This window comes from Sus scrofa, chromosome 6 (assembly GCF_054392235.1).
Source record: "Sus scrofa isolate SSC_HxYL_T2T_F1_AM1 chromosome 6, Sscrofa_HxYL_maternal_Yorkshire_Landrace_v2.0, whole genome shotgun sequence".
NCBI lineage: Eukaryota > Metazoa > Chordata > Mammalia > Artiodactyla > Suidae > Sus > Sus scrofa.
This window is the reverse complement of record NC_139388.1, coordinates 165,099,388-165,124,518: the sequence shown is the minus strand read 5'-3', so window position 1 is coordinate 165,124,518 and position 25,131 is coordinate 165,099,388. Positions and strand designations below refer to the sequence as shown.

The 25,131-nt window shown below is 37.1% G+C and overlaps 2 protein-coding genes across 11 annotated transcripts in view; both read right to left on the bottom strand.

Annotated features, from left to right (window-relative positions):
* RAB3B (RAB3B, member RAS oncogene family) overlaps nt 1-25,131 on the bottom strand; it is a 580,278-nt gene that overhangs the window by 88,462 nt on the left and 466,685 nt on the right. The gene's annotated exons all lie outside the window — the stretch shown is intronic.
* Nucleotides 1-25,131, bottom strand: part of EPS15 (epidermal growth factor receptor pathway substrate 15) — a 136,258-nt gene that overhangs the window by 102,301 nt on the left and 8,826 nt on the right. For all 10 annotated transcript variants that reach the window (XR_014808272.1, XR_014808273.1, XM_013999405.3 and 7 more), the window contains exon 2: nt 134-175. Coding sequence is in view for 8 of the 10 variants with exons in the window: in XM_013999405.3 (XP_013854859.1) it covers nt 134-175 (42 nt within the window). In the remaining 2 variants the exon portion in view is untranslated. The remainder of the gene's footprint in view (nt 1-133; nt 176-25,131) is intronic.

The following is a 25,131-nucleotide window of genomic DNA, read 5'->3' as shown; positions in this document are numbered from 1 at the left end:
GCAGGAGGTTAAAGCACAAGAAAATGAAAACAACAAATGTCAAAATCATTCAGCTGGCTGCATGTATAAAATTAAGAGTTGAAAGTATATTTTATGTTCAATCTAAGAAGACAAAAAAAAACAAACGTCTTACCTGTCTATAGTATTTTTCATATAGAGGATTCCCACTTGATAACTAAAATAAATAAATAATTAGAAATTAAATGCTATTCAATAACTTCTATTAATATATTTGCATTCATTCAACAGATACTAGGAACAAAGATGAATACGATTAAAATATCCTTGATTTCAAAAAGTTTTGTTTCTTTTTGGGTCAGGGAGGGGAAAATGATTAAAGGTAGCCACATGGATTACTTCAAGAGTCAGGTAGACAATAAATTATTTAAATAAAAAATTTTAAATGATTTATGACACCAGAATACCTTTCCCCGTGTAAAATTTTACTCAGAAACCCAACATATAACAAATTAGGGATCAACTGAAATTCCTAACGCCTAAAGCATTCATCCTCTAGCCAAGTGCCCAAGGTACCTATGAATACAATTCAAAAACCACTTCAATAAAATATTCAAATGAATACACAAACTAATGTACAAAATATGATATAATGAAATCTGAAATGCTTGTAGGCAGGGAGTGTTGTTCGATTCATACCACAGTTCAAAGGGTTCCCTGGTCAGCTGACGAACAGATCCATGTATCACCTGAAACACAGCTTAGGAGCATCAATTTTTGGAGGCTCAGGTTTGCATGATATATACATGGATGTGTTAAGAGTGTTCTGGGACCAGGAAGAGAGTCTCAGAAGGCTTCCTAGGGGCAACATCGGTGCAGAAATTTGATGTATGGGAGCGTAAGGGAGAAGGTGATTCTATACAGAGGTTAACAGCATGCACAAAACCACACAAAAGCAAGCTCAATTCTGTTTGAAAAGAACAATAAGGAGTTCTGGATGGTGACAAGATTAGAAATAAGATCATGACGTGTTACAGAAGACAACTCATGAAGGGCTTCATTTGCCATGATAAAAATAAAGAAAATAAGGATGAAAGGGGTGACAAATTCAAGAGCTATTAACTTAGTATTAGTTCTAAGTGACTTTTTTATATGGGAAGAGGCAAAAAGATGGAATGCAGAGGGTTAATTAGAAAATAATGTTAATGGCCCTGCAGAGGACCTGAACACAGGCAATGGCAAAAAAGACGGGTGTGGTTTGAAGAAAAACGTTTAAAATACATTGGACAGCACTTACTAAGTAGATGAAGGGGCAGGAGAGGCTTGGTTAGAAATACAAAGATAAATAGGGGAAAAAATCTTCAAGCATCAAAGTTGGACTGGGTACAAAACTAGATTAAGAAACCAACATTCATTGTGCCTACTAAGTGCTTTACAAATACTACCACACTTAACCCTTATAAGCCATAAATTATCATCCCAATATGCAAATAAAGAAATCTCCTGTAAAAGTTAATTTTACATGTCCATTTGACTAGGCAAGGGTACCTAGTTGTTTGGTCAAACACCAGTCTGGATGTTACTGTTAAAGGTATTTTTAAAGATGTGATTAACATGTAAGGCAGTAAACCATAAGTAAAGCAGATGACCCTCCAATACTGTGGGCAGGCCAGCTGAACCCTCAGAGAGAAGAGACTGAGGTCCCCTGAAAAAGAAGGAATTCTGCCTCCAGAATGTCCTCAGACTCAGTGGCAACATCTACTCTTCCCTGAGTTCCCAGCCTGCCCTACTGATTGAGGACTTACCAGCCTCCACAGTCATAAAAGCCAATTCCTTAAAATTAATCAATCAGTGTGTGTGTCTCTGTTCTGTTGGTCTGCTTCTCTGGAGAACTCTAATACATCTAGACTCAGGGAGGTTACTTGTCTAAGCTTTTAAGTGGCAGAGCCTGGACTTGAACGCAGGTCTGGCCCACTCTAAGCTCCATGCTCTTTCCCATATGCCTTGCTTTTCTCAGGACAAAACAACCTGTTGTCTCGACATCCATCCACCACTTGTATCAAACTTCCTGTTTTCTTAAATGAACTATTATTTTCAATCACTACACTAAAATAAACCAAAATGAATTTAGCATACCTCTACTGTATACACCTAACTTCTGTCCAAGAAATCAGCTAGTAATATGTAAGTGTTCTAAATCAATTGAACAAGTGATGAAATCATCAAGGACTAGTGATATTCCACCTTTTTCCCGACTCTTTACAGGTAAAACATAAATAACACCTTTTCAAGGACAGCATACAAAAGACTCACTGAAAAGTAACCCTCAGACATAAGCAATCATGGACAGCTAACTCTTTAAGTCTTTCAAGACAGTGGAAGAAGTATTTGGTGTGCCAGTCAGTACAGTGACATGTGCAACGACCCGCAAGATGTATCAGGCCACCAGCCAGTAAAGTAAGAGAAATTATAGGTTAGGTGCAAATGAAGTACGTGTGAGGAATTAATAGTCTAAAATCTCTTCAGGTGGTTTTATAGTTTTGATATTTATGGCATGGTATAATTCTACAACTGTTTACTGTGTTGTCTGACAATCTTTTTTTTTTTTTTTTTTTTTTTGTCTTTTTGCCATTTTTAGGGCCACTCCCAAGACATATGGAGGTTCCCAGGCTAGGGGCTGAATCAGAGCTATAGCCACCGGCCTATGCCACAGCCACAGCAATGCGGGATCCGAGCCACATCTGCAGCCTACACCACAGCTCACGGCAACGCCGGATCCTTAACCCACTGAGCAAGGCCAGGGATCGAACCTGCAACCTCATCGTTCCTAGTTGGATTCGTTAACCACTGAGCCACAATGGGAACTCCTGACAATCATTTCTGTAAAATAAATACTTTCAGGTGCAATGAGCTAAAGTGAATAAACTGTATATTTGATACAAAATTATGTACTAAATTTTCACCTAGAAAATGAATAGATAATTTGCATAAAACTTTTGAGATTATTTTTATTTATCATTGAGTTCTAACGACATCACTATAATGAGTTAGCTGCAAATGCCAAAACTTATAAATGTTTTTATATATTCATAGTTAAAAGTTTAAGGATAAAAACGATACTGAAAACAAAAAAAAACTTCAACACGGCAATATGTGCTCTATACTTGTAACCTGTCATCATAATTTAAAGGCTAGAATCTTTGAAAGATTGACTCTATAAACCCAACTAAGAATCTCAGTATTAAAACTTTTTGAAAACAGGTCCTCTAAAAACTGGTTGCATATTGCTAAAAATCAGTGAGAAAGCCTTTTTTTTTAAATTGTTATTTCCCCAATGCAATTTTTTTTTCTACTGTACACCATGGTGACCCAGTTACACATACATGTACACATTCTTTTTTCTCATGTTATCATACTCCATCATAAGTGAGTAGACATAGTTCCCAGGAAAAAGCCTCAATCAAAGATTAAAGTTCAATGAATAAAGAGCCAAAAAAACAAAAACAAAAAACCTTTTAGCTATTAAAGCTTTTAGCAAATACCAATTATTAAATGGAAAGTTTGCCAAGACATTGAAACATATCCCTCAAAAGCAAGGCAAGAACTGAATAATGTAATGATAACAGCTCAAAGAGAATACAAGATTTAATTTTGAAATTCTATCATTATACTTAGGAAGGAATTCTTGAAGTTCCACCAAAAGAGTTTTCCTATTTTTAACTGGATAAATTTATATTCTATACTGGAATGAAATGAAATTACAAAAAGCCTACAATTTCGCAGCATCTGAATTTAGCAGAACATGTAAAATAACCATAAATAGAGATGACTTGTATGACAAGATTTGTCTTATTAAAAATTTATAAAAGAGTACCTTTAATAGAGGCAAAAAGACAATGCCTGTGAAAATACTGAGGCTAATAAATTTATAGTTTTCAATAAGAAAAAAATAGAATATTCCCCACTTAATAAAAACCTTCCTGAGTTAGGCAGCTACACCACAACATATATAGAGAGTATATTAGCAATTCAAAATACTACTGGTTATGAAAAGAGTCAACAACTACAAACCATAAAATGTAACTGAAAAATGCCATAGACAACTTTATAAAAAAAAATTAAAACTGCTTAAACTACACTGGGAAATAATGACATTGTTCAGAGATTCAGATATGGCTAAGAAGCTGACAAAAATGATTATTACCAAGAATAATTATTCTGCTATGTTTTTGTTTTTTGTCTTTTTGGGGCTGCTCCCTCGGCACATGGAGGTTCCCAGGCTAAGCGTAGAATTGGAGCTGCAGCTGCTGGCCTACACCACAGCCATATCAATACAGGATCTGAGCCACATCTGCGACCTACACCACAGCCCACAGCAACACCGGATCCTTAACCCACTGAGTGAGGGCAGGGATTGAACCTACATCCCCCTGGATACTAGTTGGGGTTTGTTAACGGCTAAGCCACGACGGGAACTCCATATTCTGCTACGTTTTTAAATATTCTTGTAATTAATGTAAAGACTTTATTTTGTTGTGATCTAGAACAAATACTATTTAACGATCTATCAATGTAACAAAACCATTTTGATGGCCAAAAAAAATTTTTTCAAAAAACTTGGAAAACTAAACATTTGAAATGTCCCTTTCATTCTCAAACATGTTCCAGTTTGAATAAAAACTTATATATTAGCCCTACTTCCAGACAAGAGTGTAAATACTTTGCTAGAGAAAGCAAATTTCTGTTCGCTTGGTTTGGCTTCACCCACAGCCTGTGGAAGTTCCTTGGCCAGGGATTGAACCCAAGCTACAGCAGTGACAATACCAGATCCTTAACTACTAGGCCACCAGGGTACTCACAGAGAAAGCAAATGAAATACATTGCATTACTAACAAGGAGTTAATTTTAAAGACAATTCAGTTGAATTTTTAGCACCTAGAGAAAAAAATTCATAAATAGTAAGAAATTCTGAACTCCAAACTGTACCTCATTAATCATCACATTTCAGGCTCACTGGTTACCACGTAAACACATCTGAGAAGGCATTGGCTCAACAAGTGTTCTAGAGTACATCCTGTGCTGCTTAACTATGCTAATGCGATACAACTAAGTGCAACTGGAAAAAGCCATCCAAGTTGGCAATTCATTCATCAAGCAAGATGACCAAAGAGTGTGTTTGGTGTGGCTTGGAAAATCTGGGGTTTTTTTTTAAACTGAAATGTCATTTTAGATGTCAAAAAAAAATCGCATATACAGAACACAAATCATGAATGCACAGAGGAGAAAATTTGAAAGGCATAGAGAAAATGGTAACAACAATTATTTCCAGATAAATAATTCCAGACAATGGAATTATAAATGATTTTTACATCTTCTATTCTGTGTTTTCTGAAAACTTATTTTATAATAGGCACTTCTCACTTTTATAATTAGAAGAAAACAATAAAGCTATTTTCAATTGGGGGAAAAATGTAAAATCTAAAACCTGCAATCAGTATGCAAAATTACACATGAACTTTTAGGAACTAATAAATTAATTTCTCAAGGAAAACTTTTAAATTAAAGTTATCAAAATTACAATCTGACTTAAAAATTCTAACATTATAATTTAAAATCAATTATTTATTCACTGGCTATACCATAAACTCTTATCAGTTGTCAGAAAGAAAAATATTCATAAATGTAAGAATTTCTTCTAAAGAGCAAACAGCTATTACTACTATGAAAAAAAGCGTTAAGTGCTTGTAAATGAGACATGTGACTTTTGTAAAAACACTCATATTTTGGTATTAGATAGACCTAGATTCAAAGCCTATTCCCCTACTTCTTAGCTGTATAATCTTATTTCACTTCTTTGAAAAGGCTGCCTCCTTGTCTATAAAGTACTAATAATATCTATTCTTCATAGGCTTTGTATGAATTACATTAATTGAATTAAAAAGAGATGGCTAATTCCCTAATACCCTTTCTTCTCTTCTTTCTTTGGTAATAATACCCCTGAGCCTTACTCAGACATATGGACACCTAGCTAAAGTTACAGCCTCTCTTGCAATTCTAGTTTCCCTCAATGGAACGTGAAAGGAAGTAATGTGTCCAACTCCCAGGTTGCACACCTACAGGAAAATGCCTTCTACCTCCCAGTCCCTCTTCCAGCTCCTCAGAATGCAGACATGGTGGCAAAACGTGAAGCAGCTACCCAGACTGAGAGATGGAAAACATAGTTGAGGCGTTCCCATCATGGCTCAGTGGCTAATGAATCCAACTAGGAACCATGAGGTTGCGGGTTCGATCCCTGGCCTCGCTCAGTGGGTTAAGGATCTGGCATTGCCGTGAGCTGTGGTATGGGTCACAGACACCGCTTGGATCCCGCGTTGCTGTGGCTGTGGCTGTGGCTGTGGCGAAGGCTAGTAGCTACAGCTCCAATTAGACCCCTAGCCTGAGAACCTCCATACGACGCCAGTGTGAATTAAATTACAGGACACAAAAAGACAAAACAAACAAACAAAAACTGCATAAGCACAGAACTATATACATACACACAAATAAGTATTTATAAAACTGATGACATCTGAATAAAGTATGTGAATTGTGCCAATGGTAATTTCCTGATCTTGCTATTAAACTACAGGAATATACGGTGTTCCAACAATCGGGGACAATTAAGTGAAGGGTATAGAACCCCTCTGTACCACTTTTTGCAACCTCCCATGAAGAGACAGTGTTGAAAACCATGGTGAAGTTAGAGAGAAGGTAGCAATCCAAAGAAAAACAACATTGTGCATAAAAGCAAATAGATATAGAAGTCTGCATAGTGAAAGGAGACAATAAAACAGATTTTATTCTTTCAACTAAATCACTCAAAATCTTTCTAGTTTTCTCTAAAAATTTAAGAATATGATTAACAATTCAGTACTAGTGTGCATTTTTTAAAAAAAATCATTAAAATGCATACAATTTTCAGAGTTCCCACTGTGGCTCAGCGAGTTAAGAACCCAACATAGTGTCCACAAGGATGTGGGTTCGATCCCTGGCCTTGCTCAGTAAGTTAAGGACCCAGTGTTACTGCAAGTTGTAGCACAGGTCGAAGATGCTGCTCGGATCCCAGATTGCTGTGGCTGTGGCACAGGCTGGTAGCTGCAGCTCTGATTTGACCCCTAGCCCAGTAATTTCCATATGCCATGGGTGTGGCCCTAAAGATAAAAAATTAAAAAAAATTTTTTAAGCATACAATTTTCTGGGGAATCTTCCATGCATGTATTCCTCACACATTAACACAGAAAAATTCAGCTATTTAGAATTCAGCCTTCTAGTACTCCAATTTCAAGAGCAACCAAAAAGAGAACTAGTCACTATATCCTTTCAACTCCATCACAACTATCACCACCACCTCTCTAATGGTGGAACAGCAACTCCTAAGACCAAATACCAAATGAAGGAAACCAGAAGAGCCTATGCTTTTACACACATACATTTACATGATGTGAATGGCTTGCAGGGAAAGAGAGCAAAACCTTCTGAGTTTAAGGAGACAAAAGAATAAAAGATTAAAAGGACTTTAAGTAGGCAGTACAGCTGTATTACTACTGAAAAACAATAGGTATAAACAGACCAAACCAGCAACTCAAACCAATAATGGACTAGCTTTTATTAAATCCAGTTCAACCTGATAAAAAATCTAGGTGGCAGACCAACAAAGAATGAATAATAGACTTCTGGTGTCTCATCAGAAGGCAGTGAGTCCCACATATACCATTCTTGCCAGCCCCAAATAAACAGAAATCACTGAGAGAAGCACTGTCTTTAAGTATGAACAACTAACATATGGATTTATAAAAATGCACAGAAGGAACAAATGAAACAAAATAACCACTTCCTCCGTTTGTACAGCACTTTGTGTCTTACAAAGGATATTCACAATCTCTTTCATGTCATTTTCTACACTTGCCAGATGATCACACGAATTCCCATGGATCAAATACCACATTTATGCTGATGAATATCAATTGTTATCTTCGGTTCTGACCTCTTCTCTGAACTCTAAATTTACATGTTAACCATCTACTTTCATCTCCACTTGGATGTTTCCCAAACATCTAAGAGAACTTGTATTTTTTTCCTCCAAAAACCTATTCCACTCCCAACACCAACCATCTAGGTGCACAAGCCAAATACGTTAAGAGTGAGCTATCCCTCACTCTCAATTTTCAATCCATCATATGCACCAAGTGCTATCAACTCTAATACCAAAACATGTTGAATCCACCTACCTCTCTCCATGTCTTAGTTCATATCTCATCTTGACTATCAGAACCTTCTATCCATCCTCTCTGCTTTTATTCTTGTCTCTATTTTCCTCCACAGATTGCAGAGTATATTTAAATATAAAAAGGACATAACAGTCCCCCATGTAACATTAAGCCATTAATGGCTTCTCATTTGACAAAAAATTAAATCCAAATTCCATGACATGGCTTTGAGTCCTTGCATGATCCAGGCTCTGCTCACCTCACTTAAGAGGCTACTAACTGCACTCTGAGATTTCAGTTCTAAAAGAACAAACTCTGCCCCAACTCACACCTTTTCATATATTCTCTCTTCCAGAAAAGCACAGTTGGTGTCTTCATTTTCTTTAGGACTTAGCTTAAATATTACCCACGCAGAGACTTTTTTGGATCATCATAATACAGGCCCTTTTTAAAAATTTCTACTTCCTAGCCTTGCTTGTTTCCTTCAGGGACCTGTTACAACTTTTGTCTGTTTGCTTTTTTGTTGTTGTTGTCCTCACTATAATATTTGTTCCACGAGAGCAGAAAATCACATCCATCTTGTTCATCATCAAATCCCCAATACCTCGCACAATACCTACAATAGAAGCCCTCAAAAAAATATAAATATGAGTTGAATGAATGATCATTAGTGAAATTCCTTCTTGCAGTCAATTCTCAAAATATTGCTGGGAGTATAAATTAATTTACTCAACATTTATTGATAACCTATCACTTGCCAAAGATTGAGATAGACACAGTGATGATGAGATAGGCAAAAACCTCAAAGATGAGATAGGCACAGTGATACAGCCCTTGCTCTCAAGTTTACTAGTCTAGCACAAAAAGAAAAAAGCAAGCAAGTCCTTTTTCCTCAATCGCTTCTGAGAAAGTTCCCACCACCCCCTACATGAAATAACACCTGGTCCTCTCCTGAGCAAGCCAGACAGTCTTTTCTAAGAATGTTACCTCTAACTCCTCAATTTAAGTGAAACAATCACTCACCTCCCTAGAAGCCCTCTCAAATAGCTGCAGTCCAGCTTTAACCACTCGCCTATCTCCGGTTCTAGAAATTTTAGGATTAAAATCCTCTTTGCTCATCTGTGCAGCTTATCCACATCGTCTTTGTGGATAAACAAAACACAAAATAAAGCTCTACTCTTTTGAGGCTCTTTTCAGCAGAATTACCCTCTCCTCTTCCTTATCACTGATACCGTTTAACCTCCTGGTCTCTCTCCATCATTCATCTAAGGCTTTGGCAACGGCTGTCTTCCTCTCCACCCTAAACCTCCATGAAAATCTGGCTTCTTACTTCCTTGACTTCCTTGACTCCAGCGGTCTCTCTAAACACAGTTAGACAATGTGCCACCAATGTGGACACAGTCACCTGTTCCTGCCATGGTAACATCCTTCCTGGCCCTCCTACCTTTATCTGAAACCATCCAAAATCACTATTTCAAGCATCTTGTCCTCCAACCACAATCTCTTCTTTCAAGTTATGATCCTTTAACCTCCACAAGACCTCTTGCCCACGGACCCCTTCATTTGGACTGTAAGCCATCAGACCAGACCCTCGCTTTATGTTCCTCCTCATTCAGTTTATATTCTATGGTACATCTTTTCAATAATCCTCCTGTCAATAACGTTAATTCCCTTGTCTGTTGGTCACAGCAGTATAGCAAAACTCCAAATCTGGAAGAACCCAACTATCCTCTTTCTATGCAGCTAAAAAAGTCACTCAAAAAAACAGACTGGTATAACTATAAATTTACGATCACTGTATTAATGATCACTGTATTAGTAATCACTGTATTGCTAGGACTGCCATAAAAAAAAGTACCGCAAACTAGGTGGCTCAGAAGAACAGAAATTTATTGTCTCACAGTCTGGAGGCCAGAAGTCCAAAAACAAGCTCCCTCTAAAGGCACTAGGAAGGGATTTACTCCAGGCGTCCCTTCTTTTTCTGGTAATTCCTTGGCATGTGGCAGCCTAACTCCAATCTCCACATAACATTCTCCCTGTGTGTCTGTGTCCAAATTTGTTCCTTTGATGAGGATACCAGCCCACTCCACTCCAGTATGACCTCATTTTAACTGATACATCAGTAATGACTCTAAGTAAACATATAAATTGAGGAAAGGACACAATTCAACCCTTGACAATCAGGAGCCTCAAAAAAAAAAAAAAAAAAACTTTTTTTAAATCAAAACTACTCTTCAGGCTACTTTTCATAACAACTATTTCAAGGAGAAACATGACCTTATTTAGTCCAATCAGAAAAAAATCAGCTATTTTGTGGGAGCTACCAGAAAAGAGGCTCTCTTTTTCACTGGTTTGGAATTATAAAGTATACAAACTTTAAGCTTTTACTGCTCATTTTAGTACATAATAGGAAAGCTTACCTGAGACTGGAGGCAAGAGATGAAGGAAAAGCTGAATAGTGCTTTCACTGAGACCCTAACACATCTGAAGCCAGCTCTACTCCTGGACCTATCAATCACATAAACTAACAAACTTCCTTTCTACTTAAGACAGTTCGAACTGCCACTTCCTATTATCTGCACAAAAGAGTTCTGATATAAGAATGAATAAAATTGGCTGACAGCCATTCAAAAAAAAAAAACCCATTGAAATAATGCCATTTGTAGCAATGTGAATGGACCTAGAGATTATCATTAACATGATAATAATTAATGATAATAATTTACTCAATAGTGACATAAATCAGACAAAGACAGATATCATATGATATCACTTACATGTGGAATCTAATTAAAATGATACAAAAGAACTTATTTACCAAACATAAATAGTTAAAAATCAAACTTATGGTTACCAAAGGTGAAATGTTAGCAGAGAGAGATAAATTAGGAGTTTGAGATTAACATAAACAGACTTCTATATGTCAAATAGATATTACTATAATCTACTCAATATTCTCTAATAACCTATATGGGCAAAGAAGAGCGATGGAATGGATATATGTATAATTGAGTCACTTTGCTGTACATCTGAAACTAATATAACACTGTAAGTCAACTATACTGTAACACAGGTTTTTTAGGAGTTCCTGTTGTGGTGGAGCAGAAATGAATCCGACTAGTAACCACGAGGTGGTGGGTTCGATCCCTGGCCTCGCTCAGTGGAGTCAGGATCCCACATTGCTGTGGCTGTGGTGTAGGCCAGCAGCTGCAGCTCTGATTGGACTTCTAGCCTGGAACCCTCCATATGCTGCAGGTACGGCCATAAACAGCAAAAAAACAAACAAAATTTTTTTTAAAAACTGGCTGATAGAGTTTTATACTTCTTGACTAGTATTTGGAACCATATAGACCTAACCAATGAATATAAACCAACAGAAATCTTTTTGCTATTTCAATTCTTCTCATATTATAGACCTAACATTTTCAAAAATACATCCACAATTTTATCTCAAGTATAATTTGAAATAAACATCATTTCCCATATAAATCAATTTCTTAAAATGAACTGAAAAAAACATACATCTTGCATGTTTATTAGCTGTCTTATTTCTCATTCCCAAAACAGCAAAGAATTTAGTAAAAAGAATTTTCATCAATGTGTTGATATAAAATGGGAGAGGTCAAATCCTCAGAGATTACTGCTGATACCCAATTAGGTGGGATAATTAATAAACTAGAACTGATAGATTTGCTTAGTAAAGTTGACCTGTATTAGCTATAGGTAAACAAACATGCTGAAATTTAACACAGACAAATGAAGAGTAGATAGGGAAAAAAATATAAGCTTTGCACAAATGAAACAAACAAACAAAATGTTCAATTAATGGAGTTCCAAGAGACCCCAAAGAACCGGCCATAAAATGTTGCTTGTAAAAAAGACAAGTTAAATTATAAAGTATGAGCTTAATTAAATACACTACATTTTAAAGTCATACATACACAAACATCATCATTTTATAGCTTCATAGTAAATAACATATTGAATCCTTTTTGAGCATTTCCTACACACCAGGTACTAGTCTTAACCACTTTACCAACTGAGTCCATTTATCCCGACAAGGTCCATGCTCTTAAATCCATTTTATAGGAATATGAGGAACGTGAGACATTAACAAGTTGAGTAGCTAACTGAAATTCACACATCTATTTAAGAGCAGGCATCAGGAGTCAAATCGGAGAAGTCTAATTGCAGGACTTCGCTCTTAATCCTTAGGTCTCTTGCCTCTATTATCAATGCTGTTGTCCTTACCATCATCTTATTAGCATCTTTTATATGCAGTGTATCATTTGACCCTCCATAATAATCAGAGAGGTATTACTATATTTTCCAATTCTAAGACAATTTTATTTTATTTTATTTTTTTGTCTTTTTGCTATTTCTTGGGCCGTTCCCGCGGCATATGGAGGTTCCCAGGCTAGGGGTCGAATCGGAGCTGTAGCCACCGGCCTACACCAGAGCCACAGCAACGCGGGATCCGAGCCGCATCTGCAACCTACACCACAGCTCTTGGCAACGCCGGATCGTCAACCCACTGAGTAAGGGCAGGGACCGAACCCACAACCTCATGGTTCCTAGTCGGATTCGTTAACCACTGCGCCACGATGGGAACTCCAATTCTAAGACAATTTTAGTTGTAAGGGCCACCATCTAATTAACACAACTTAGTAAAAATAAAGATAATTTAAAAGAATAGTTTTTTTATTGCTAACCACAATTGCATACATTTATCCATCATTTTTCCTCTAATATCACAAACATTAAGTCAGAGCACCGTTCTACAGTTTTCATTGCACAACTCTTTCACTCTTGGTTAATGTTATTCCTAAGTATTTTATTCTCTTTGATGATAATATAGATGGAACTGTTTTCTTAAATGTCTTTCTGAACTGTTTTTTGCTAATATATAAAAATGCAGCTGTGTGTTCATCTTGTATCCTGCAACCTTGTTGAATTTATTAGCTCTAACATTACGTTTGTGGAATCTTTAGGGTTTTCAACATTTAAGAAGTCAGAAGGAGTTCCAGTCATGGCTCAGCAGAAACGAATCTGACTAGCATCTGTGAGGACATAGGTTCGATCCCTGGCCTCACTCAGTGGGTTAAGGATCTGGCACTGACATTAGCTGCAGTGTAGGTCACAGATGAGGCACAGATTTGATGTCGCTGTGGCTATGGCTGTGGCTGGAAGCCGTAGCTCCGATTTGACCCCTAGCCTGGGAGCCTCCATATGCCGCGGATGCAGCCCTAAAAAAAGACAAAAAAAAAAGGAAATCATAGGGAGTTCCTATTGTGGCTCAGCAGCAATGAACCCAACGAGGATTCATGAGAATGCAAGTTCGATCCCTTGCCTCACTCAGTAAGTTAAGGATCTGACGTTGCCATGAGCTACGGTGTCTATACACATAAAAATGTATTAAGGGGGGAGATGTCATATTATTTACCACAATAAATTTTTTTAAAAATCATGTCACCCCAAAACAAATAATTTTACTTCTTCCTTTCTTTTATTTCTTTTTCTTGCCTAACTGCCCTAGCTAGAACTTCCAGTACTATAATGAAAAGAAGTGGTAAAAGCCAGCATCTTCATCTTGTCCTGACCAAAGAGTAAAAAGCTTTTTGTTTTTCATCATTTAGTATGACGTTAGCTGTGGGGTTTTCACTTACGACCTGTATCGTACTGAGGAAGTTCCTTTGTATTTCTAGTTTGCTGAATACTTTTTTATCATGAAAGGGTGTTGAATTTTCTGCATCAATTCAGATCATTACAATTTTTCACCTTCGTTCTATTAAAGTGGTGTATTACACTGACTGGTTTTCATATGACGAACCATCCCTGCAAGTGCTTCATTGTCTTTTCCTGGAAATTAACTGAAAAGCCAGGAAATACAAAACATCCTTTTCGGCCCCACTGAACCTGTGACTGGAAAAATACCATCAGCTTACCTATACCTAAACATGAAAAGATCTGTTCCTTTTCAATCAGTAGTTTAATAAGATACTAGCAGTGTGTTACCTTCAGCTATACACATTCCACCAATCTGTTATTTGCCCTACTTAGCAAACTCTTCTTTTAAAAACGCAAATATTGCTCTGGGGGTTGTCCACTGCTATAATTGCTTCTCTCTGAAAGATAGTAGAAACAAGAATTTCTACTATGGATTGAGATCCCTTCGTGGCTCAGGGGTAACGAACCCAACATCCATGAGGATGCAGGTTCGATCCCTGGCCTTGCTCAGTGGGTTAAGGATCCGGTGCTGCCATGCGCTGTGGTGTAGGTTGAAGATGTGGCTTGGATACTGCATTGTTGTGGCTGTGGCATAGGCTGGCAGCTACAGCTCTGATTCAACCCCTAGCTCAGGAACTTCCATATGCCGCAAGTGCAGCACCCCCACCCAAAAAAAAAAAAAAAAGAATTTTTACTATGGAATTTGAGAAAGAGATAATTTTGGTGCATGGGTACAGAGATAACACTCATCCAATCTGAATTTCAAGTATTCTGTATAATTATTGGACCATATGTTTTGATTTCTAGTTGAGAAAATATTATAGCTGATTGGAGCACTTATATGAACATTAGATTTGAAATGGTGCTGCTGAGGAAAAGCAGTTAGGAGGGTGAAGATTATCTAATATAAACAAGATTCTACTGTATAGCACAGGGAACTATATTCAGTATCCCATAATAAACCATAATGGGAAAGAACATGAAAAAGAATACATATATGTATATGTATAACAGAATCACTTTGCTGTACAGCAGTAATTAACACCACATTGTAAGTCAACTATACTTTAATACATTTTTAAAATATATCTAATATGCCCTATTAAAGCTCCCAGTTCAAGGTCTATTGGAATATTTTGTAAATATGTTTTATATATACTATATAGCCTATGGGATTCAGTAGAAGACTCAACGTATTAACATTTAACACACCACTCATTCAAACAACTGCTGATCTCTCATATGTTATTACACTGGGCACTCCTGATACAGAGATGAACAAACAGGAGAACTTACTTGACCTCCTGGAACTTAATCTTAAGAGAGAGGAAAAAAAGAGAGAGAGAAATTATACCACAATGGCTAAATACAAAAATGTATTTAAGGCACTAAGCTGTCAGACAAAAAAGTATTCAAATAAATTATATTTAGACTATCAATCTTACCAAGCAGAAGTTAAGTACAGATAGAGGAAATATGAAGTCAAAAAACTTGGCTGTTCATTCTTTCCTCATTTATTGAAACATCTGTTGTACATCTATATGCCTAGATGGTGGTAATGATAAAATAAATAAGGAACTATAGTCCCTGATATTGAGAACTCAGACCAGTGGGAAAAAAGGACAGTAACAATCCACTGCAATAAGTGCATCAAGAGGGAGCAAACACTGTTGCTATGGGATCAGAGATACCTAAGGGAGAAGAAAAGGAAATGTCAATAAAGCCTTGTCTGAATTATTTCATGACAAACTTAAGAAAAAGCTGAGGATGTCCCTTCCAGGTGACACCTAAACTAAATCATAAAAGAACTAGTCAAGCAAATACAAAGAGGACTCCAATCTCAAGACTTATATACCTGCTGTTTCCTCTACCTGTAATATCTCCATAGATATTCATAAGGCTCACTTCTTATTTCATTCAGGTTTCTTTTGGCGGGGGGGCCTTTTTGGGGCCACACCTGTGGTATATGGAGGCTCCCAGGCTAGGAGTCCAGCCTACACCAGAGCCACAACAATGCTGGATCCTTAACCCACTGACAAGGCCAGGGATAGAACCTACAACCTCACAGATGCTGGTCGGGCTCATTAACCACTGAGCCACGATGGGAACTCCTTTCATTTGTATTTCTGAGCTAATGTAATATCCTCAGTGAGGCCTTTCTGGCAACCCTATCTAGAGTGCCACCTTACAACACTCTTCCCTCATCCTATTTTATTATTCTCCCTAGCTCTTATCACTATCTGGCATATTTATTATTTGTCTCTATTGGCCTCCCTCACTAGAAATATTAACCCATGAGGCCAGTGACTTGTCTTGTTCACTATGTAATATCAAAATATAGACATCTTAAGACAGAGGGAAAAAAAGAGAGAGAAATTATAACCCAATGGCTCAATACTCAGTAAGTACTCAGTATTTCTCAAATGAATAAAGCAAAAGAGAGGAATGAATTTCAGGCTCAGCAAGAAACATATAGAAGAATGGTAAGAGAAAAAGGCCCTGGCTGGGTGCTCTTGATCAACAATAATTCTAACAGTAAACATTTACATTTAAGGACGTATGGGCCAGGCACTATTCTCAGCACTTTACTTGTATTATAGCATCTAACTGCCACAACTCTGTAAACACCCTTATCACACTTTACAATGAAGAATCTGAAACACAGAGAGATTAAATGACTTGACCAAATTCACGTGGCTAGTAAATGTCAGAACTAGAATTCCAAGCCATGAGGTACAACGCCAGAGCTCATTCTTTTTTTTTTATAATGATTTTTATTTTTTCCATTACAGCTGATTTACAGTGTTCTGTCAATTTTCTACTGCACAGCAAGGTGACCGAGTCACACATACATGTATACATTCTTTTTTCTCACATTATCATGCTCCATCACAAGTCACCAGACATAGTTCCCAGTGCTATACAGCAAGATCCCAGAGCTCATCCTTAGCAAATGCCCCAAAACAGAGGAAACTAACAATCTCTCAGGGTTGTTTCCACAAATGGTAGGAAGTAAGGGAGAAAGGGAGGGAGGAAAGAAGGAAGAAAGGGGGAAGGAAGGGAGGGAGGAAGAAAAAATATCTATCAAAAGCAGTCTGTGAATATGACATGGTTCATATATTTAAAACCCTGTATATATTATTCATTAGTAGCATTACTAGATTTTTTAAAATATGAACTATATTTACCATGAAAAAGGCTACATAAATTCCCCAAACTCTGTATTTCAGATTCTGATTCAGAATAGGATTGGGGTGAGATCAAACAATTCACATTTCTAAGAAGTTCTCAGGTGTTGCTGATAGTACAGGACCATTTTCAAGAAACCCTGAGCTACATAACCCAAATGTCAATTAAACCCCTTTCAAATAATACTAGGTTTCCTAAATAATCAATGGCTGAACTAGGCACCTTCAAGGTACTAAATATATCCTTTTCCCCAAAGATCAAGAACAAGACAAGAATGTCCACTCTGGATACTTCTAACCAGCATTGTACTGGAGTTTCTAGGAAGGGAAATTAGTTAAGAACAAGAAATAAAAGGCATCCAGACTGGAAAAAAGGAGGTAAAACTATCTCTATTCACACATGACATGCTCTATTACATAAAAAATCCTCCACTAAAAAACTACTAGAACTAATAAATGAGTTCAGCAAGGTTGGAGAATACAAGGACAATATAAAAAAAATGGAATTTTTTATAATTGCAATGTACAAGATAAAAATGCAATCAAGAAACCAATTCTAGGAGTTCCTGTCATGGCTCAGTGGTTAAAAACCCAACTAGTAACCATGAGGTTTGGGGTTCGATCCCTGGTGCCACTCAGTGAGTTAATGATCCAGAGCTGCCGTGAGCTGTAGTGTAGGTCACAAACGCAGCTTGGATCATGTGTTGCTGTGGCTGTGGCGTAGGCCGGCAGCCACAGCTCCAATTAGACCCCTAGCCTGGGAACCTCCATATGTTGCGCGTGGGTGCGGCCCTAAAAAGGAAAGAAAGAAAAGAAAAGAAAAGAAAGAAATTTCACTTACACAATGGAATATTACATTGCCACGTTGCCATAAAAAAGAATGAAATAATACCATTGCAGCAACATGAATGTTAGATATCACCATAGTATGTGAAATAAATAAGCCAAGCAGAGAAAGACAAACATTATATGATACTGCTTATATATGAAATTTAAAAAAAGACACAAATGAACTTATATACAAACTGAAACAGACTCACAAAGAAAATAAATTTATGGTTACCAAAGGGGAAAGAGGGGAAGGGATAAATTAGGATTTGGGGATTAACATATGCACATTACCACATATAAAACAGACAACCACAAAAGAAGTATAGCACAAAGAACTATACTCAATATATTATAATAATCTATAAGGGAAAAGAATCGGAAAAAGAATATATACATGATATATCAAAGGGTCACTTTTGCTGTACACCCAAAACAAAATATTGTAAATCAACTATACTTCAATAAAATTTTTTAATTTAAAGAAATCAATTCCATTCAAATAACTGATTTCTAATCACATCAAAAAGAATAAAATACTTAATAAATTTAATAAGTAGAAAACTCATACTCTTAAGTCTACAAGATACTGAACAAAATTATATACATAAATGGAAAAAAATCCCATGTTTATGGATCAGAAGACTTAACATTATTAAGATAGCAATACTCCCAAACTAATCTACAGAATCAATGCAATCTCTGAGAATTCCAAATGACTTCCTTGTAGAAATTGGAAGGCAATTCTAAAAGCCATATGGAATTACAAGGAACACGGAATAGCCAAACAACTGTGAAAAAGAAAAACAAAGTTAACAGACTAACACTTTCAAATTTCAAAACTGTGTATAAAACAATCATAATCAAGACAGTGCTATACTACACAAGGAGAGACATACAGATTAAAAGAACAGAATTAAAGAATCCAGAGATAAACTCATACATCTATGGTCAACTGATCTTTGAGATCATTCAATGTGCAAAGAAGAGTCTTTTCAACAAACAGTGCTGTGACAACTGTATATCCATGCAAAAGCTCAAAGCCGGGCCATTATCTCACGTCATGTATAAAAATTAACGTAATCCAGATCAAAGACCTAAATGTAAAAGCTAAAATTATAAAACCCTTAGAAGAAAACATAGGGATAAATCTGCATCACCTGAGATTTGCCAAGGGGCTGTCAGATATGACACAAAAAGCACAAGTAGCAAAAGAAAAAATAGATAAACTGGATTCATCAAAATTTTAAAGTTTTGTGTATCAAAGGACATTATTAAGAGAGGAGAAAAACAATCAACAGAATGGAGAAAATATTTGCAAACAGCCTTTAAGGGACATATCTAGAATAAAAAAACTCTCATAACTCAATATTAAAACACAACGCTTGGAGTTCCCATTGTGGCGCAGTGGTTGATGAATCAGACTAGGAACCATGAGGTTGCAGGTTTGATCCCTGGCCTTGCTCAGTGGGTTGGGGATCTGGCATTGCTGTGAGCTGTGGTGTAGGTCACAGAGGCGGCTCAGATCCCGCATTGCTGTGGTGCTGGCATAGGCCAGTGGCTACAGCTCCGATTAGACCCCTAGCCTGGGAACTCCATATGCCACGGGTGCGGCCCTAGAAAAAAAAAGGCAAAAAGACAAAAAAAATAATAATAATAATAATACACAACGCAATTTAAAATGGGCAAAGGATAAGAATAGACATTTCTCCAAAGAAGATAAACAAATGGCTCATAAGCACATGAAAAGCACTGCCATGATGAGATGCTACTTCACACCCACTAGGATGGCCAGAATTGAAAAATCAGATAGTAACAATTATTTGAGAGGACGTGGAGAAATCCTCATTCTCATACACTGCTGGTGGGGAATATAAAATGGTGCAGCTGCTTTGGAAAATAGGCTGGCAGGTCCTCAAACAATTAAACATAGAGTTCCTATATGGCTTGATATGTATCCAGCAGAAATGAAATGTTCATTTATAATAGCCGAAGGTGGAAACAACCCAAATGTCCATCAGTGGACAAATGGATAAACAATAAATAATAAACATGGTATAACAATAATTGTGATATAACAATAAAACGGAGTATTAGTCATAAAGAGATAATAAAGTACTGATACTTGTTACAACTTGGATAAACCTCAAAAACATTATGTTAAGTGAAAGAAGCCAGTCACCAGAGTCCATGTATGATTCTATTCATACAAAGATCAGAATAGGTAAATCTACCAAGACAGAAGTAGATTAGTGGCTTCTTAGGGCTGGAGAAAACATGAAGAAGGGATGATACCTAAGGGGTACAAGGTTTCTCTTTTAGGTGATAGAAATGCTCCAAAATTAACCGTGGTCATAGTTGCACACAACCATGAATAGACTAAAAACCACTGAACTGTACATTTCAAATGGATAAATTGTATAATATGTGATTTTTATGTCAATGTGGCTGTTTTAAAAGTATTTATTTATTTATTTTTTGTCTTTTGTCTTTTTAGGGCTACACCACAGCATATGGAGGTTCCCAGGTTAGGGGTCCAATCGGAGCTGTAGCTGCTGACCTATGGCACAGCCACAGCAACGCGGGATCCAAGCCATGTCTGTGACCTACACCACAGCTCACGGCAACGTTGGATCCTTAACCCACTAAGTGAGGCCAGGAATCGAACCCATATCCTCGTGGTTACTAGTCGGGTTCATTAACCACTGAGCCACCACAGAAACTCCATATTTTTTTTTTAATTTAAAGAAATAACAAGGCAAGAAACTCATAGAAAAATCTCTTAACAGGTAAAGTTTTGTGTATCAAAGGACATTATTAATAATTTTTACACATATTATAAATGCAGTACTTCCAGTACTTTTTTAAAGTGTATGATATGGTTCATATTTCTAAATGCAGATTTAGTTTAAAAAATTATTAACTTTTTAGTGAGGTTATAGGAAAGTAACTCTTGTCTACCTCAACCTGTAAACACTGGTACCAGTAAAATTCCTCTACTTAAATAAGGAAGAAATCCGTTGTGAAAAGCTGTGAAGGTATAAAAGAAAAACCCTGCCAAGCACAGAGACAAACCAGGACATTTCAAGCAAGTCTAGCTCAAAGCACAGGCAACAGAGTTAAGTTTCTGAACCATTTTAAAGAGCCAGATGGTTCAGAATCCATCCCCCAGATCTTAAAAGGGCCTGCCTAAAAGTGTGCCAGGAAAAAACAAACAAACAAACAAACAAACAAAAACAAAGACTAGAATGTAGAGTACAGAATGTAGAGTGTAGAGTACAGACTAAGAACGAAAACAACCTGCAAAAAAAAGATGTATGCAAACTGCAATCATCCAAACTTCTTCAAGCTCACAACTTTTAATGCCAGTTTCCTAGGCTAAGTGAACTTCATAACCTGTAAGTGGTCGTTACAGCCGAATTAAATAAATTTAATCCCTTCACAATAGTTTTTTGAGGTTACTGCTCCTGAGTAAATTACTGCTGCTGTCTGCTTTGCCACTCAAGATCTATAAATATAACTAAATGAAATTTAATTTCAAAACTCAAGGGTATACATAGAAAAATTACTCAATTATAGTAAATACTATTTACAACTACAAAAAAGGATTCACCAAATGGCATGTCAAATGTCATCTGCAACAGCATTAATTATAATTGATACATAAACTATCTGTAGTCATAAGGGTTTGATTAACTACAAAACATCCAATCAATAAAGACATTAAAAAGATGTTACAAAGGCCAAAATAGGAAGAAAACACCTATAATGTTAAGTTAAAGAAAACAAAGTTATACTTTGTGTGTGTGCACTTGCACACACTCGTGTGAAAGAGAGAAACAGACATGGAGGGCGGGGGGTGGGGGGAGAAAGGTGAAGGGGAACTCAGGAGAGAAGTTATAACCTACATGTTAAAAACATGTAAAGAAAAAAAAAAGAAAACTAAAATTTAAAGAATGGGGTGGGAGTTCCTGTTGTGGCTCAGCAGTAACAAACCCAACTGGCATCCACGAGGATACAGGTTTGATCCCTGGCCTCACTCACTGGGTTAAGGATTCGGCATTGCTGTGAGCTGCAGTGCAGACTGCAAATGTGAGCTGTGGTATAGGTTGCAAATGTGGCTCAGATCCTATGTTACTGTGGCTGTGGTGTAGACCAGCAGCTGCAGCTCCTATTCAATCCTTGGCCTGGGAACTTCAATATGCTGTGGGTGCAGCCCTAAAAAAGCAAAAAGCAAAAAAAAAAAAAAAAAGAATGGACTGGATGGTGACTGACCCATGCTTTTTCCTGCTATAGTTCTCCATGTTTCAAGTTTTCTTAAGGAGTGAAAATTTTGGAAGTGAAAAAAAATTAATATTATTTATGTGAATTGTGCATTTAAGTATCAATAATATTACTGAATGTTTCCTATGTTCTAATAATACATATATCATACATAAGGAAAAGGAAGTCAGAGAGTTTAAATAACTTGCCACTGGTCACCAAGAGAGATTATAAATGCCAAAGGGAGAATTCAAATCCAGGTTTGCCTTGTACTAAGTTTAGCGTCCTTCCTGCGATATAAAAACTTGATACTCTGATTATTTTAACATCCTATTTTTGAGCAGGTCAAAGATCCTTTGATCCTATCTTTGAAACTCCTTCCTAATGTCTTATAATCTAGTTTTAAAAAGTCTTGCTTTAGGAGTTCCAATTCTGGCTCAGTATGTAACAAACCCGACTACTATCCATGAGGACATGGGTTTGATTCCTAGGCTCACTCAGTGGATTACGGATCCAACATTGCTATGAGCTATGGTGTAGTTCACAGATGTGGCTTGGTTCCCACACTGCTGTGGCTGTGGTTAGGCTGGCAACTGCAACTATGATTCGACCCCTAGCCTGGGAACATTTATATGCTGCAGTTGCAGCCCTAAAAAAAAAGCAAAGAAAAAAAATTCTTGCTTTATTACAAAGAAAAAAGCGGAGAATAAATCATAAGAAAATGGATATTATATCCCCCAATGTGGATTTTATGCACCAAAATACAATTTGACTTGAATCAAATGTTCCTATGGTTTTATATTGTCCTTTTAAGTACAATTTAAAATGTCATCTACAGTATCAATCTTGGATACTGCAAAACAATGAAAACATTAAAAACTAAGTTACCACAAAAAGTTCCATCAGAATCAGAATACTCCACAGCCCCCAAGGGTCTTACTTCCATCATCCTCTATCACAGTACTTATTACCCCACAGAGTCAGTGTTTATCTCCCTAAAAGACTAAATGGTACTTCAGTGCATGAGTCCAGGTCTTATTCTCTTTGTACATCCCAGGCCTAATACAGTGGGGACACAACATGCAAGACATTTTTAGTAAATGCGTTCCAAAATAAAAGAGGATCAACCAGTAATAACAATGGAAGCACCTTTAATGTATGTAAGTTTCATAGTTTCAGCAGACACATAATGACGTAACAGTGTTGTACCAAGTCAACACAAGACGGAATGAAGTTACCAATAACCCCTGGTACCATGATTTATGAAAAGTCTAGTTAAATGAAACATCTCATAAAAATAAATGGCCCTGTAACTAACTAAAATCTATCAGTCATAAGTATTTGCCCAGTGATGGTACTAACTGTTGCTGCTGTTATTATTAATGGCCGTGACCACTTAAACTGATCCTGGACATTTATAACCACTATTTCACAGATTTTTTCACAACAAATTCTACAGGTTAAGTTTATTCACCATTTTAGGGTTTAAAAAAAAAAAAAAGAGCCTAAGAGACGTGTTATACAATCAAATAAAAGATTTAAATGAAGACGTTCTGATGGTAAAGCCCAAGATCTCCTGTTATTTCACTCTAGTTCTCAACAATGTTCATATCCAGAGCCTGAGAAATCCTTAGACTCAGCAGTTCTAAATTTTACTTAAGAGTAGATATATATTTTTTAGGGAAATTCTTCTCTGATATATGGTATCACCTTTAGTAATAAGATACTGAAGGAACTCCAAGTTCAAACTACCACGTCCAAGAGAAGAGTAAATAATGGCATGATGTACACTAACCTAGATAAGCTATTTTCACAAGTAACAAACTCCTAGAGTTTTCAAAATGTAAAACTACCTTCTATCATGTCTACAAAAGCCCTCCACTACAACTTGGTACAACAATCACTATCTAGAAATGTGGTCTATGCAATGAAAAGTTGATTTTCAGCTAAGATATTACAGCCTAGAGCATGTGCTCAGTTATAGTTGAGGAATGGCATCATAATTAGCTCTGTCAGAGCGATTTTGCCCTTAGAAATACAGACTCAGAGTTCCCATCGTGGCGTAGTGGTTAACGAATCCAACTAGGAACCATAAGCTTGTGGGTTCGGTTCCTGCCCTTGCTCAGTGGGTCAAGGATCCAGCGTTGCCGTGAGCTGTGGTGTAGGTTGTAGACACAGCTCAGATCCTGCGTTGCTGTGGCTCTGGTGTAGGCCAGTGGCTACGGCTCCGATTCAACCCCTAGTCTGGGAATCTCCATATGCCACGGGAGCGGCCCTAGAAAAAGGCAAAAAGACAAAAAGAAAAAGAAATACAGACTCATTCAACTTATATGAGCTGTTTATACTACCTAGGTTATAATCCTGGCTCTACCACTTAGCAGTAGTTTGACCTTGAACAAATTACTTCACCTCTGTGCCTAAATTTTTTCTTTTTATAAAACAAGAATAATAAGGATGATCTGGTTATCAGGCTCTAAGGTTGACTGAAAACAGGATTTTTGCTGACAAATTTTAAGTGCTCAATAAGCAGTTATTATTATCCCAATGTCGACCTCTTCTCTCATATGCACACAGACATACACTCACACACAGACTCCACTCTCCCAATAATTTGTTGGTGCAAATGGCATCATTCCATTCTTTTTATAGCTGTGACTGAATGAATATATACATACACATATATATATGCTACTTCTTTTTTTTTTTTTTTTTGCTATTTCTTTGGGCCGCTCCCGCGGCATATGGAGGTTCCCAGGCTAGGGGTCTAATCGGAGCTGTAGCTACCGGCCTATGCCTATGCCTATGCCACAGCCACAGCCACACGGGATCCGAGCTGCGTCTGCAACCTACACCACAGCTCACGGCAACGCTGGATCCTTAACCCACTGAGCAAGGCCAGGGATCGAACCCGCAACCTCACA